General features: G+C 38.0%; 1 protein-coding gene across 1 annotated transcript in view; it reads left to right on the top strand.

The window, feature by feature from the left end:
- The window catches only part of LOC149778461 (WD repeat-containing protein 46-like), a 66,119-nt gene that overhangs the window by 27,134 nt on the left and 21,808 nt on the right, over nt 1-17,177 (top strand). The window contains exons 9-10 of the mRNA XM_089939302.1: nt 1,660-1,759; nt 15,776-15,929. Of these exons, the coding sequence (XP_089795428.1) occupies nt 1,660-1,759; nt 15,776-15,929 (254 nt within the window). The remainder of the gene's footprint in view (nt 1-1,659; nt 1,760-15,775; nt 15,930-17,177) is intronic.

Here is a 17,177-nt window from a genome sequence, read left to right as displayed (position 1 = left end):
ACACTGGTAATAAACAAAATGCTGTTAGAAAATAAAATTTATTATAAAATACATACATAGTCATGTGGATTGTATTTTGGTTCAGTTGAAAACTTGAAAATGAAAAGGTGGCCCTGGGTGTCCTGATGGTCTGAGATGCTTGCCTTTACAGATCACTGACATCTCACCTCTGTCTGCATGAGTTTTGAGTCTCAGCTCATCCAGCTTCGGTATATAAGAAAGCTTGATGGTAGTTTTCCATTGGCTGGTTGTTGTGGGGTTTTAACTCCATTTTTCAGCACACGATTGGCTATGCATGCCAGCCAGCATTAATGGTGGTGGAAGAACCACTGACCCACGAGGAGCTACTGGCAAGCTTTCTCACATACCCACATTGGCCAAAGCCTAGACTCAAACTCACACAGACAGAGATGAGATGGCAGTGATCCGTAATGGAGAGTGCTTTAGACCTCTCAGCCATTCGGGGCCCCTTCCATGGGCTGGTGTTTTTTCCTCTGGTTTTATAGGGTACTTCCTCCACAAAATAGTCTGGCAGCCTTATATAGTCTATTGTGTGCTGAAATATGTCATTAAATCCACACAAAAAGCACACACTTAAAATGAAAAAGTGATTTGGTTATAGACAATTGTCTAAGGTACAATATTGGGTGGAAAAGGTAAAGATGGTTCAGTATACACAACATTCAAAGGTGCAGTAATGGATAAAATGGTTGCATTTTAACTGACACTGACAGAATAAAAGAAGGATTTTAGGAATTTTAAAAGATGTGGCCACTGCAGAAAGATTGTTGTACTTTGATGTTTTTAACAAAGATCAGTTAAATGTTAGGTTAAAGAATCTTAATTATATTTCCCAATTTTCATGTCCACACAGCTTAACAATGATCACTTTTTAAATAATGGACAACATAGAACATGAAATACCATAACTGTAGCAAGTTAGGTAATTTTGTATATCAAACTTTCCTTTAAATCAGTTCCATATATATTTCAAATTCTAGAAAGTAGAGGTCATCAAGGAACTGCCCAGCTCCCCTGCTTCAGTTGTTTTTGTCACTTTAGCCGCATGTGATAATGTAATCCACACATGATAGTCGAACAGTAATTAAACAATTAGTGTCCATCAGGGCTTACACTGGATTTTAGAGCTCTGTGTTTCTTCACAAGACTGCTTTGCAAATATGAAATAGTATTCTAAATGATCACATGACAGCACATCAACTGGCCAACAGGGTAATTTACATACATCCAATTTTTAAGTATGCTGAATAACTTATAGAAGGTACTAGAAATGCAGCTATATTGTAGCAGAGTAATTAAATTTGTTAAACCTGGCCCTGTTCCATGGCATTTTGATAGTCAAGGGTGTGATGCACCCTGTTCCATTACATTTGTTAATTATGTGTGTGTTAAACCTGGCCCTGTTCAGTTAGAGTTTGCTAATCACATGTGGTTATGTGAGTTGTGTAATCAGGGGCATCTCACTGCAAAGCAGTAAAAATGCTTATTGAATATAGCTTTTGGGAATTTCCCTAGCCAGGTATGTCATGTTAGGAAGAGTAATTGGCAGGTGAGATCATTGATGCTTACCTTCCCTCAGCACTAATAGTGACTCTATTAGAAATATCATGCTTAGTAATGTTAATATATTTGTTATAGGGACACTGACAATGTGGTCTCCAAATGTAAAAGAACCTCTGGTGAAGATGTTATGCCACAGAGCTGGGGTGCGAGCCATTGCTGTAGATCATACTGGCCAGTAAGTCAAAGTTTGATATGCAATTCCTGTGGTGTGTTATGACACAGCTCTAGTACAAATAATAGCTGTAGAACTCACAAGGCGGTAAATCAGAGACTGATAATTATTTCCTGTGATATTATGTCTTAGCGCTGTGTGCTTGAATCCTTACCATAGGCAAGTAAATCATACTATAATCAATGTGATTATTTTCTCCTGGATGCATGATTTCATGAATACCCACTTTAAACTGAGTGAGTGCTTGCAACACGTAATTTTCCATGAGACTTGTAAAACATAGAATTTTCATCACTATTTATAACTCATGGCCAGTTTGCTTGATTAATTGAACAAATTACCAGATTTAAGTGCTTGATTAATTGAATACATGGCCAAATTGAAGAGCTTGATATATTGCCAAATTGAAGTGCTTGAGTAACACTGGACAACAAATTTTTACAAAAGTCATGTTACTGAAATAAAATTAGTCAATTCTTATCAATTTTTATGTGCTGAACACGAATATGACAGTCAAATTGCAAAATTGGCTCTAGTTTTTTTGTAATCTGCAAGAAATTAATGTTTACATAACGAAATGCATTCCAATAGTAAAAGGTCAACTGTAATAGCCTACCTATAAAAAATCAAGTCATTGACTACATCTTAGATTTCTTCGCCTGTCTCTTGTACAGCTGTTCGGGAGCATCTCTGAGGAGTGTCCAGCAGTAGTCAGCCAGCATTGTAGTGGACCATTTTCCCTGGTATCTTTGTTCCATTGTTGCGATATCTTGATGAAAACGTTCGCCGTGTTCATCACTAACAATACCACAGTTGCTAGGAAAGAAATCCAAATGGGAATGAAGGAAGTGAATCTTTAGAGACATATTGCAGCCAAGTTTCTTATACTTCATCAACATGTCTTCTACTAGTTCCTTATAGTTTTCTGCCCTAACATTTCCGAGGAAGTTTGTAGAAACTAGGCGAAAAGCATTCCATGCTTGTTTCGCGTCACCTTCCAGCAAGTTGTTGAACCGGTCATCTTTGAAAAGCTCTCGAATCTGAGGACCCACAAAAACTCCCTCTTTAATCTTTGCTTCGCTGAGTCGAGGGAATTTTTCATGCAGGTATCGGAATGCTGGCAAAGTCCGGTCAATGGCTTTCACGAAGTTCTTCATCAAACCTAGTTTGATGTGAAGGGGTGGTAGCAAGATTTTCTGAGCCTCAACCAGAGCTGGGTGTTGGATATTCTTCTCTCCAATGGCTACATTCTGCCTGTGAGTCCATTCCTTCCTCATGTAGTGCATTTCCCTTGCTCGGCTATCCCACTCGCATAAGAAACACATGTATTTTGTATATCCTTGCTGCAGTCCCATTAAAAGGGCAACTACCTTCAAATCACCACAGAGGTGCCAGCTGTACTTGTTATACTTAATGGAATTCAGTAGCTGCCTTAAGTTATCGTATGTCTCTTTCATGTGGACAGCATACGCTACTGGAATAGATGGAAGAATGTTTCCATTGTGCAAAAGCACAGCCTTGAGACTCAGTTTCGAAGAGTCCACAAATAGTCTCCATTTTTGTGGGTCATGAGTGATTTTTAAAGCATTCATGAGGCCCTCAATATCGGAACAGAATATCAGATTACTTTCCTTTCTGAAGAAAGGCTCCAATTGCTGGTGGCGCTTTCGATATGCAGTAATTGTGACATCTTCTTCTAGAAGATTCCATTGTTGGAGTCTTGATCCTAGCAATTCTGCCTTGTTCTTTGATAAGTCCAAATCACGAATCAGGTCATTTAGTTCTTCCTGTGTTATTCTGTGTGGGGTTGATGATGCACCACAGTGAAAATCTGGATCACTGCATGCTGATGGACCAGGAGAAGAACAGGTCGACTCACCTTTGTCTTCGTCAGATGAATCAAGAGAATATTCTGCTGGAGGTTCTGGAATAGGAAGTCCCTCACCATGTGGAACTGGTCTCAATGCAGACGGAATGTTTGGGTAGACTATTCTCGACTTCTTTCGCTTCGTTATTCCGCCGGAAAGAGGAGGAACCAAGCAGAAGTAACAGTCATTTAGGTGGTTGCTTGGCTCTCTCCACACCATTGGGACTGCAAACGGCATTGATGACCTTTTGCAATTCAACCACTGTGAAAGCTGTGTTGTACATGTAGCACAGCATATATGCGGAGCCCAAGGCTTGTCTTGGTCACCAACCTTGCATCCGAAGTAAAGATGATATGCCTTCTTCACTTGAGAATTGATACTTTTCTTCTGGTTGGCAAATGTCACTTCCCCACAAATATAGCAAAAATTGTCCGCGGTATTAACACACTTTCGAGGCATTACTGTTCTTTATTGTACGTAAATGGATAAAATAATAAGTTTTACGTAACAGTAGCTTGAACTGTCTCGCACAACGTCTAAAATATTTTAAATGCTGAACCTATCTGATTGGGCTTTATATAGTACACTGCTTACGTCAGCTTCAGCAGCCGCCTGGCATTAGTATAATAGGCCTACACATGTATAGTACACTGCTGACGTCAACTTACTTCAGCAGCCGCATGGCATTAGTATTGCATTGCATCAGAAAATGATGCAATCAACTGTGGATGATGTGAGCATGATGGTATTATGCAATGTTACATCATTATTCCGGATGTTGCTGCAGTCCTACTGGAGAAATTTACACAGTGAAACATGGAAAATGAGGTATATGAATATCTTCAAAACGAGAGCCAATACAAATTTTTCACGGTTATATTCGTGTTCGGCACACCAAAATACTACAGATTAGGGCCTTTTCAAGTCCGTAATGATTTCACTGTTGACCAGTGTAATCGAATACATGGCCAAAATTGAAGTGCTTGATTAATTGAACATGTGGCCAAATTCAAGTGCTTGATTAATTGAATGAATGGCCAAATTCAAGTGCTTGATTAATTGAATACATGGCCAAATTGAAGAGCTTGATATATGGCCAAATTGAAGTACTTGAGTAATCGAATACATGGCCAAAATTGAAGTGCTTGATTAATTGAACATGTGGCCAAATTCAAGTGCTTGATTAATTGAATGAATGGCCAAATTCAAGTGCTTGATTAATTGAATACATCACCAAAATTTAAGTGCTTGATCAATTGAACACATGGCCAAATTGAGGTGCTTAATTAATTGAATGAATGGCCAAATTAAAGTGCTTGATTAATTGAATGAATGGCCATATTGAAGTGCTTGATTAATTGAATGCATGGCCAAATTGAAGTGCTTGATTAATTGAATACATGGCCAAAAAAGGAAGTGCTTGATTAATAAAATACATGGCCAAAATTGAAGTGCTTGATTAATTGAATCACTGGCCAAATCGAAGTGCTTGATTAATTAAACGAATGGCCAAATTGAAGTATTTTGATTAATTTAATGCATAGCCAAATTGAAGCGCTTGATTAATTGAATGCATTGCTAAATTGAAAGTGTTTGGTTAATTGAATGAATGGCCAAATTGAAGTGCTTGATTAATTGATTGTATGGCCAAATTGAAGTACTTGATTAATTGAATGCATGGCCAAATTGAAGTACTTGATTAATTGAATGAATGGCCAAATTGAAGTACTTGATTAATTGAATGAATGGCCAAATTGAAGTGCTTAATTAATTAAATGCATGGCCAAAATTGAAGTGCTTGATTAATTGAATACATGGCCAAATTGAAGTGCTTGATTAATTAAATGAATGGCCTAATTTAAGTGCTTATGTAACTGGCATTTTTTATTTAAACTGAGATGCTTTCCTTCATTATCTTGTTTCTAAAAGCATTTTACCAGTTTCGCTTGGCAAATTTGTCAATGACAGAAACCTACTTTTTGTTATATCTATGCTATTGCATGCCATTTTGATTGATGTGAGATAGTGCCACCATCCGAGAATAATGGTTGCTGCTGCTGTCACTGATGGGGATAAACAGTTGCTTTTAAAGTTTTTTATCACATGGTTGTTGAAACAAAAGAGGTCTATTCATTATGTTCTCTTATAAAAAGTGCGACTTGAAAACCAACATTAACTAAAGCAGGTATTCACATTCTGACTGGAAATCCCTGATAAATCATTTTTCTTCCATTTAAATCAATCTCTGATTGAGGGGAAGCTGCAGCAGATTTGTCTGGTGAGTTCTGGGTGGATTCTTTGTCAGACTCATTATTTTGATTTTGTTTTTCTGTTGGTGGTATCCCTAATAAAACAATGATCCCTGCATTTTCTTGAGATGGTGAATTCAAACAGAACAGCCTGAAGTATTTCCTGTGGTATGATGGTACAGAGCAGGAAAGTGGTTGGATGACACACTATCCACCTTTAGACTTGAGTCCTTAATGAATGTATTCTGTTTCTTGATTAGTTTATTCTCTTTTTTGGTTTAATTGATAAGCATATTCCATAATTACTTTTTTGGTTTAATTGATAAGTATATTCCATACTTACTTTTTTGGTTTAATTGATAAGTATGTTCCATACTTACTTTTTTGGTTTAATTGATAAGTATGTTTCATACTTACTTTTTTGGTTTAATTGATAAGTATGTTCCATACTTACTTTTTTGGTTTAATTGATAAGTATATTCCATACTTACTTTTTTGGTTTAATTGATAAGTATATTCCATACTTACTTTTTTGGTTTAATTGATAAGTATATTCCATACTTACTTTTTTGGTTTAATTGATAAGTATATTCCATACTTACCTTTTTGGTTTAATTGATAAGTATATTCCATACTTATTTTTTTGGTTTAATTTGATAAGTATGTTCCATACTTACTTTTTTGGTTTAATTGATAAGTATATTCCATACTTACTTTTTTGGTTTAATTGATAAGTATATTCCATACTTACTTTTTTGGTTTAATTGATAAGTATATTCCATACTTACTTTTTTGGTTTAATTGATAAGTATATTCCATACTTACCTTTTTGGTTTAATTGATAAGTATATTCCATACTTACTTTTTTGGTTTAATTTGATAAGTATGTTCCATACTTACTTTTTTGGTTTAATTGATAAGTATGTTCCATACTTACTTTTTTGGTTTAATTGATAAGTATGTTCCATACTTACTTTTTTGGTTTAATTGATAAGTATGTTCCATACTTACTTTTTTGGTTTAATTGATAAGTATGTTCCATACTTACTTTTTTGGTTTAATTGATAAGTATATTCCATACTTACTTTTTTGGTTTAATTGATAAGTATATTCCATACTTACTTTTTTGGTTTAATTGATAAGTATATTCCATACTTACTTTTTTGGTTTAATTGATAAGTATATTCCATACTTACTTTTTTGGTTTAATTTGATAAGTATGTTCCATACTTACTTTTTTGGTTTAATTGATAAGTATATTCCATACTTACTTTTTTGGTTTAATTGATAAGTATATTCCATACTTACTTTTTTGGTTTAATTTGATAAGTATATTCCATACTTACTTTTTTGGTTTAATTGATAAGTATATTCCATACTTACTTTTTTGGTTTAATTGATAAGTATGTTCCATACTTACTTTTTTGGTTTAATTGATAAGTATGTTCCATACTTACTTTTTTGGTTTAATTGATAAGTATATTCCATACTTACTTTTTTGGTTTAATTGATAAGTATATTCCATACTTACTCAAGACCTCATCAGAACTCTTAAAGTAATTATTACAGCTGTCCTGGATATGTAAACATATTCATAAATATAAAAGTGAATATTTTTTAATAGCTGTACACCACTGCCTTGTTTTAGTATTTTTGAATGACTCTCAGACAATCTTATAATACATGGGTTAGTGTGGGTCTCATGGAAAGTGCAAAATATAGGCCCCTATTTCATGAACACAGATTCAATTGTGATCAAAATTAGTAAAGAAAGATCAAAATTTCACTTTTAGTCTATGGAGATTTGAAGTTGTTATTTTGAATTTTACAAATTTTAAGAAGAAATCATATATTTGGTAAGATTTTCTTTTAAACTATGTTGGTGCACTGTAAATAATTATAAACAACATCAGTAAGTGAAATTGTTGGTATTTGCCAACAAGTGGCAACATGGTAAAAAATAAATAGCAATTAAAGAAGCTTTGTCAGGTGAAATTCATGTTTTAATTCTCTCCATTATGGACTGACTTTCTAAAGTCCATTTTTGTTCATACCATCTGTAGCTCCTGCACTGAGCAGTGGTTCTGGAGCTTTCTGGAAATTAGGCAGATGGGTTGGTCTGTCCCATCTTCTATCCTCAGACAACTGGTTACTGCCCATTAAGCCTCTCCCATCCCAGCTTTGGACTTGGGGGTGCTTCCCAGGGGTTTACGCTAAAGTTATGTCATTATTTAAAGTGAGTTTGGGTTATGTTTTAATCTGGGTACGTTTTGACTTGGGTACATTATGGTTTGGATATGTTTTGACTTGGGTATCTTTTGACCTGGGTACCTTTTTGGTTTGGATATGTTTTGACTTGGGTATCTTTTGACCTGGGTACCTTTTTGGTTTGGATATGTTTTGACTTGGGTACATTTCGGTTTGGGTACAATTTGACCTTCCCCTTTCCAGGCAGGGATATTGGCTGCAATGTGGTCTCATCACCTTTAGAGGCCCTGGAACTAAATGCTAGGATCCTGGTTACATTAGCTTCCCATGCCAATCTCATTGAGGCTGCCTCCTTCAGTTTGTTGAAGGAGGAATTATTGACTGCAGCAGCTTCACCATTCTTGTTGGAGGCTGTGACTAAAATATCGAGGTATGAACTTTTGATGTCCATAGTGCTTCTTTGGCTTGATAGAGATGTCATTTCGGAGTTGTACTAGGTTTTGCAGTGTCACAACAATAATTTGTTTATGGCTGACATGGAGACCCTCTTTGGATATTTCTAGCTCTGTCAGGGTCTGTCAGCCTCATATGGCATTGATGCATTAAGATGACCCCCAAGGAGGGACCTGCTTTGCAGAACAGAGTGCCTCTCATACATAACAACCCACAAATGTATCACCTTCCCACTTGGACAATATGAAACAATCAATTATCAATTGTTGCTCTGAATGGGTTACTGAAGGAGAGGTGTATATCTTTGTTGCTGTGCATGGGTTACTGAAGGAGAGGTGTATATCTTTGTTGCTGTGCATGGGTTACTCAAGGAGATGTGTATATCTTTGTTGCTCTGAATGGGTTACTGAAGGAGATGTGTATATCTTTGTTGCTGTGCATGGGTTAATGAAGGAGACATGTATCTCTTTGTTGCTGTGCATGGGTTACTCAAGGAGAGGTGTATATCTTTGTTGCTCTGAATGGGTTACTGAAGGAGATGTGTATATCTTTGTTGCTGTGCATGGGTTACTGAAGGAGAGGTGTATATCTTTGTTGTTGTGCATGGTTTACTGAAGGAGAGGTGTATATCTTTGTTGCTCTGAATGGGTTACTGAAGGAGAGGTGTATATCTTTGTTGCTGTGCATGGGTGACTGAAGGAGACATGTATCTCTTTGTTGCTCTGAATGGGTTACTGAAGGAGATGTGTATATCTTTGTTGCTGTGCATGGGTTACTGAAGGAGAGGTGTATATCTTTGTTGCTGTGCATGGGTTACTGAAGGAGATGTGTATATCTTTGTTGCTGTGCATGGGTTACTGAAGGAGACGTGTATATCTTTGTTGCTGTGCATGGGTTACTGAAGGAAACGTGTATATCTTTGTTGTTGTGCATGGTTTACTGAAGGAGAGGTGTATATCTTTGTTGCTCTGAATGGGTTACTGAAGGAGAGGTGTATATCTTTGTTGCTGTGCATGGGTTAATGAAGGAGACGTGTATATCTTTGTTGCTGTGCATGGGTTACTGAAGGAGAGGTGTATATCTTTGTTGTTGTGCATGGGTTACTGAAGGAGAGGTGTATATCTTTGTTGCTCTGAATGGGTTACTGAAGGAGAGGTGTATATCTTTGTTGTTGTGCATGGGTTAATGAAGGAGACATGTATATCTTTGTTGTTGTGCATGGGTTACTGAAGGAGAGGTGTATATCTTTGTTGTTGTGCATGATTTACTGAAGGAGACGTCTATATCTTTGTTGCTCTGAATGGGTTACAGAAGGAGAGGTGTATATCTTTGTTGCTGTGCATGGGTTACTGAAGGAGAGGTGTATATCTTTGTTGCTCTGAATAGGTTACTGAAGGAGAGGTGTATATCTTTGTTGCTGTGCATGGGTTACTGAAGGAGAGGTGTATATCTTTGTTGCTCTGAATGGGTTACTGAAGGAGAGGTGTATATCTTTGTTGCTGTGAATGGGTTACTGAAGGAGAGGTGTATGGGTTAATGAAGGAGACGTGTATATCTTTGTTGTTGTGCATGGTTTACTGAAGGAGAGGTGTATATCTTTGTTGCTGTGCATGGGTTACTGAAGGAGAGGTGTATATCTTTGTTGTTGTGCATGGGTTACTGAAGGAGAGGTGTATATCTTTGTTGCTGTGAATGGGTTACTGAAGGAGAGGTGTATATCTTTGTTGCTCTGAATGGGTTACTGAAGGAGAGGTGTATATCTTTGTTGTTGTGCATGGGTTACTGAAGGAGAGGTGTATATCTTTGTTGCTGTGCATGGGTTACTGAAGGAGAGGTGTATATCTTTGTTGTTGTGCATGGGTTACTGAAGGAGATGTGTATATCTTTGTTGCTCTGAATGGGTTACTGAAGGAGAGGTGTATATCTTTGTTGCTCTGAATGGGTTACTGAAGGAGAGGTGTATATCTTTGTTGCTGTGCATGGGTACCTGAAGGAGAGGTGTATATCTTTGTTGCTCTGAATAGGTTACTGAAGGAGAGGTGTATATCTTTGTTGCTCTGAATGGGTTACTGAAGGAGAGGTGTATATCTTTGTTGTTGTGCATGGTTTACTGAAGGAGAGGTGTATATCTTTGTTGCTCTGAATGGGTTACTGAAGGAGAGGTGTATATCTTTGTTGCTGTGCATGGGTTACTGAAGGAGACATGTATATCTTTGTTGCTGTGCATGGGTTACTGAAGGAGAGGTGTATATCTTTGTTGCTCTGAATGGGTTACTGAAGGAGATGTGTATATCTTTGTTGTTGTGCATGGTTTACTGAAGGAGAGGTGTATATCTTTGTTGCTCTGAATGGGTTACTGAAGGAGAGGTGTATATCTTTGTTGTTGTGCATGGGTTACTGAAGGAGAGGTGTATATCTTTGTTGCTGTGCATGGGTTACTGAAGGAGAGGTGTATATCTTTGTTGTTGTGCATGGGTTACTGAAGGAGACGTGTATATCTTTGTTGCTGTGCATGGGTTACTGAAGGAGAGGTGTATATCTTTGTTGTTGTGCATGGGTTACTGAAGGAGACGTGTATATCTTTGTTGCTGTGCATGGGTTACTGAAGGAGAGGTGTATATCTTTGTTGCTCTGAATGGGTTACTGAAGGAAAGGTGTATATCTTTGTTGTTGTGCATGGGTTACTGAAGGAGATGTGTATATCTTTGTTGCTGTGCATGGGTTACTGAAGGAGAGGTGTATATCTTTGTTGCTCTGAATAGGTTACTGAAGAAGAGGTGTATATCTTTGTTGCTGTGCATGGGTTACTGAAGGAGAGGTGTATATCTTTGTTGCTCTGAATGGGTTACTGAAGGAGAGGTGTATATCTTTGTTGCTGTGAATGGGTTACTGAAGGAGAGGTGTATGGGTTAATGAAGGAGACGTGTATATCTTTGTTGTTGTGCATGGTTTACTGAAGGAGAGGTGTATATCTTTGTTGCTGTGCATGGGTTACTGAAGGAGAGGTGTATATCTTTGTTGTTGTGCATGGGTTACTGAAGGAGAGGTGTATATCTTTGTTGCTGTGAATGGGTTACTGAAGGAGAGGTGTATATCTTTGTTGCTCTGAATGGGTTACTGAAGGAGAGGTGTATATCTTTGTTGTTGTGCATGGGTTACTGAAGGAGAGGTGTATATCTTTGTTGCTGTGCATGGGTTACTGAAGGAGAGGTGTATATCTTTGTTGTTGTGCATGGGTTACTGAAGGAGATGTGTATATCTTTGTTGCTCTGAATGGGTTACTGAAGGAGAGGTGTATATCTTTGTTGCTCTGAATGGGTTACTGAAGGAGAGGTGTATATCTTTGTTGCTGTGCATGGGTTACTGAAGGAGAGGTGTATATCTTTGTTGCTCTGAATGGGTTACTGAAGGAGAGGTGTATATCTTTGTTGTTGTGCATGGTTTACTGAAGGAGAGGTGTATATCTTTGTTGCTCTGAATGGGTTACTGAAGGAGAGGTGTATATCTTTGTTGCTGTGCATGGGTTACTGAAGGAGACGTGTATATCTTTGTTGCTGTGCATGGGTTACTGAAGGAGAGGTGTATATCTTTGTTGCTCTGAATGGGTTACTGAAGGAGATGTGTATATCTTTGTTGTTGTGCATGGTTTACTGAAGGAGAGGTGTATATCTTTGTTGCTCTGAATGGGTTACTGAAGGAGAGGTGTATATCTTTGTTGCTCTGAATGGGTTACTGAAGGAGAGGTGTATATCTTTGTTGTTGTGCATGGGTTACTGAAGGAGAGGTGTATATCTTTGTTGCTGTGCATGGGTTACTGAAGGAGAGGTGTATATCTTTGTTGTTGTGCATGGGTTACTGAAGGAGACGTGTATATCTTTGTTGCTGTGCATGGGTTACTGAAGGAGAGGTGTATATCTTTGTTGTTGTGCATGGGTTACTGAAGGAGACGTGTATATCTTTGTTGCTGTGCATGGGTTACTGAAGGAGAGGTGTATATCTTTGTTGCTCTGAATGGGTTACTGAAGGAGAGGTGTATATCTTTGTTGTTGTGCATGGGTTACTGAAGGAGATGTGTATATCTTTGTTGCTGTGCATGGGTTACTGAAGGAGAGGTGTATATCTTTGTTGCTCTGAATGGGTTACTGAAGGAGAGGTGTATATCTTTGTTGCTCTGAATGGGTTACTGAAGGAGAGGTGTATGGGTTAATGAAGGAGACGTGTATATCTTTGTTGTTGTGCATGGTTTACTGAAGGAGAGGTGTATATCTTTGTTGCTGTGCATGAGTTACTGAAGGAGAGGTGTATATCTTTGTTGCTCTGAATAGGTTACTGAAGGAGAGGTGTATATCTTTGTTGCTGTGCATGGGTTAATGAAGGAGACGTGTATATCTTTGTTGCTGTGCATGGGTTACTGAAGGAGAGGTGTATATCTTTGTTGCTGTGCATGGGTTACTGAAGGAGAGGTGTATATCTTTGTTGCTGTGCATGGGTTACTGAAGGAGAGGTGTATATCTTTGTTGCTCTGAATGGGTTACTGAAGGAGAGGTGTATATCTTTGTTGTTGTGCATGGGTTAATGAAGGAGACATGTATATCTTTGTTGTTGTGCATGGGTTACTGAAGGAGAGGTGTATATCTTTGTTGTTGTGCATGATTTACTGAAGGAGACGTGTATATCTTTGTTGCTCTGAATGGGTTACTGAAGGAGAGGTGTATATCTTTGTTGCTCTGAATGGGTTACTGAAGGAGAGGTGTATATCTTTGTTGCTCTGAATAGGTTACTGAAGGAGAGGTGTATATCTTTGTTGCTGTGCATGGGTTACTGAAGGAGAGGTGTATATCTTTGTTGCTCTGAATGGGTTACAGAAGGAGAGGTGTATATCTTTGTTGCTGTGAATGGGTTACTGAAGGAGAGGTGTATGGGTTAATGAAGGAGACGTGTATATCTTTGTTGTTGTGCATGGTTTACTGAAGGAGAGGTGTATATCTTTGTTGTTGTGCATGGTTTACTGAAGGAGAGGTGTATATCTTTGTTGTTGTGCATGGGTTACTGAAGGAGATGTGTATATCTTTGTTGCTCTGAATGGGTTACTGAAGGAGAGGTGTATATCTTTGTTGCTCTGAATGGGTTACTGAAGGAGAGGTGTATATCTTTGTTGCTGTGCATGGGTTACTGAAGGAGAGGTGTATATCTTTGTTGCTCTGAATGGGTTACTGAAGGAGAGGTGTATATCTTTGTTGCTCTGAATGGGTTACTGAAGGAGAGGTGTATATCTTTGTTGTTGTGCATGGTTTACTGAAGGAGAGGTGTATATCTTTGTTGCTCTGAATGGGTTACTGAAGGAGAGGTGTATATCTTTGTTGCTGTGCATGGGTTACTGAAGGAGACGTGTATATCTTTGTTGCTGTGCATGGGTTACTGAAGGAGAGGTGTATATCTTTGTTGCTCTGAATGGGTTACTGAAGGAGACGTGTATATCTTTGTTGTTGTGCATGGTTTACTGAAGGAGAGGTGTATATCTTTGTTGCTGTGCATGGGTTACTGAAGGAGAGGTGTATATCTTTGTTGTTGTGCATGGGTTACTGAAGGAGAGGTGTATATCTTTGTTGCTGTGCATGGGTTACTGAAGGAGAGGTGTATATCTTTGTTGTTGTGCATGGGTTACTGAAGGAGACGTGTATATCTTTGTTGCTGTGCATGGGTTACTGAAGGAGAGGTGTATATCTTTGTTGTTGTGCATGGGTTACTGAAGGAGACGTGTATATCTTTGTTGCTGTGCATGGGTTACTGAAGGAGAGGTGTATATCTTTGTTGCTCTGAATGGGTTACTGAAGGAGAGGTGTATATCTTTGTTGTTGTGCATGGGTTACTGAAGGAGATGTGTATATCTTTGTTGCTGTGCATGGGTTACTGAAGGAGAGGTGTATATCTTTGTTGCTCTGAATGGGTTACTGAAGGAGAGGTGTATATCTTTGTTGCTGTGAATGGGTTACTGAAGGAGAGGTGTATGGGTTAATGAAGGAGACGTGTATATCTTTGTTGTTGTGCATGGTTTACTGAAGGAGAGGTGTAAATCTTTGTTGCTGTGCATGGGTTACTGAAGGAGAGGTGTATATCTTTGTTGCTGTGCATGGGTTACTGAAGGAGAGGTGTATATCTTTGTTGTTGTGCATGGTTTACTGAAGGAGACGTGTATATCTTTGTTGCTGTGCATGGGTTACTGAAGGAAACGTGTATATCTTTGTTGCTGTGCATGGGTTACTGAAGGAGAGGTGTGTATCTTTGTTGTTGTGCATGGTTTACTGAAGGAGAGGTGTATATCTTTGTTGCTGTGCATGGGTTACTGAAGGAGATGTGTCTACCTTTGTTGCTGTGCATGGGTTACTGAAGGAGATGTGTATATCTTTGTTGCTGTGCATGGGTGACTGAATGAGAGGTGTATTATCTTTGTTGCTGTGCATGGGTTACTGATGGAAATGTGTGTATTTTTGTTGCTCTAAATGGGTTACTGAAGGAGAGGTGTATATCTTAGTTGCTATATAAAACCTTGAGATGAATGTATGTATTACTTGAAGAGCTATGAAGAAATTATGGGTATGTTTGACCTTAAAAACTGGCTCAACTGCACAGACCTATTATGAGAGACTGTTCATCGTTAGCAGGTTTTTTGGTTTTTTTTGGTTGATTTTATGCTTATTTTCAGCACATGATACATGGCATCCAGTATATTTGTGGAGGAAGAACCTGGGAAGAGCCACCAACCTGCTGAAAGCTTCTGGCAAGCTTTCTCACATACCCATATTAGTTCAACTTACACTGACAGGTGAGATGTGTGGGTGATATGTAAAGGCAAGTGTCTTAGACCACTTGGACACCCATTGTGAGAGACACCTTTTATTGGAAGAAAGGGTAGTCACTCAAAACAGGTTTTGTTGTATCTTGTAGTACTACACATAATGTATATTTAGAATGATTTATCTTCCTGAAGTTTGTGCAGTTTTTAACTGTATGTTTTTTGTACACAACTTTAATTGGCACTCAGTAGTCATGATTGTGTTACTTTTTTGTTAAACCCTACACATACACACACAGACACCGACACACACACTCTTTTGACAGTTACAATAATATCATAAATACTTTTTGGTTCCTTGAAAATGTACATCTCAGTCTTAAAACATGTTGACTTTCTCTCATTGTATTAAATCAGCATCAAAGAAATGTACCAAACTTTATTTTAGGTACATGGTGACGTCCAGTATAGACAGGACAATGAAGATCTGGGACCTGCGAACCTACAAAATGATGCAGTCCTACAAGCTGGGGGGAGGGGGAGGGCACCTGGCCTTTAGTCAGCGTGGACTCATTGCTGCTGGGATTGGAAATATTGTGGAAGTAAGCATAATACCCTTTGTATGTGATTAAAGAATTTTGAAAGATAGGAATTACTTTGTCACCCAATTGTCTGTCCATGCATTTTGTTTGTCTGTTTTACATATCCAGGCTGTGACTTTCATATAAGTATATCTTCTGATACCAGACCTTACATGTGGAAGCATTGTAGGATCAATGTGTATTGCAGACAGAAATGTGTCCCAGTGACCAGCTTTCCAGGATTTATTCATAGATGCTTAAAATTAGCAGGGTGTTGATTTCAATAAATGAACAATAAAACCATGCATTTGTATATTTTTCCACATATATACCTTAAATTTTTAAAAATGTATCTGGTTGAAAAGGTGAATTTGGCAAAAGTACTTTGTACTGCTGTATAAATGTCAATTTCATTTTACGAAAGTTATTATCCGAGTTAAAGAAGTTACTCTATTCCCATATAAATGCAGCATTCCTAATACTTGTATCTTACAGAAGATTCTAGAACTTAATACCAAAAACTTACAAATTGCTACAGTTCAAATATAAATTAAGTAGGGGTTTGAAGGTAATGCAAGTGTCATTAGTGTTCGTCACTACACTCACAAGAGACTAGATCAGGGGTCTCGAACATGTGGCTCATGGGCTGCAAGCTGTATCCTGTGGCCCACAAAATGATTGGCATTGCAAGGTGTCATTAGAGATAAGAAAGGTGGTGTGGCCCTTAGGCCATCAAAAATGCGGCCCTCAGGGTGGTTTGAATTTGAGACCTCTGGGCTAGATTGTCCTGGGGTTCAAACTTCTTCTGGATTCTCTAAGCGAATCCTGGTCAGAACCAGTTTGATGCACGTCAGTATGTTGTTTGCATATGTGCAAAGAATTAATTGCTTCTCCCCCACCTTATTTTTTTTTATTGCTGACATGCTTTACAAATTAAAACTCCATTAACCATTTATTTTTGTTGGGTTTTGCTGACACTTTTGATAGCCAATTGCTTACTAAATTGGCTTCAGAAATGAATCACACTTGAACACTATTCTGAGAATTAAAATGATCATGCTTTGTTTTATTTTTGCTGTAAAATTTGACTTCAAAGAGCTCACCCACTGCAGTCTCCAAACATGTCATTAGCTTTGTCTGCCAATTAAGAAATATGTGAAATGGTGGTTTATACCTGACCTCTTTGTGGAAGAGAATTAAGAATTTCTGGAGATTTCCAGTCTGTTGAAAATAATTATTTTTCTCAAATTATCTTGTGTGTCTACTAAC

Source organism: Sinohyriopsis cumingii, chromosome 17 (assembly GCF_028554795.1).
Source record: "Sinohyriopsis cumingii isolate HCF-2022 chromosome 17, ASM2855479v2, whole genome shotgun sequence".
Lineage (NCBI taxonomy): Eukaryota > Metazoa > Mollusca > Bivalvia > Unionida > Unionidae > Sinohyriopsis > Sinohyriopsis cumingii.
The sequence above is the reverse complement of the archived record's forward strand: the minus strand, read 5'-3'. Positions and strand labels throughout refer to the sequence as shown.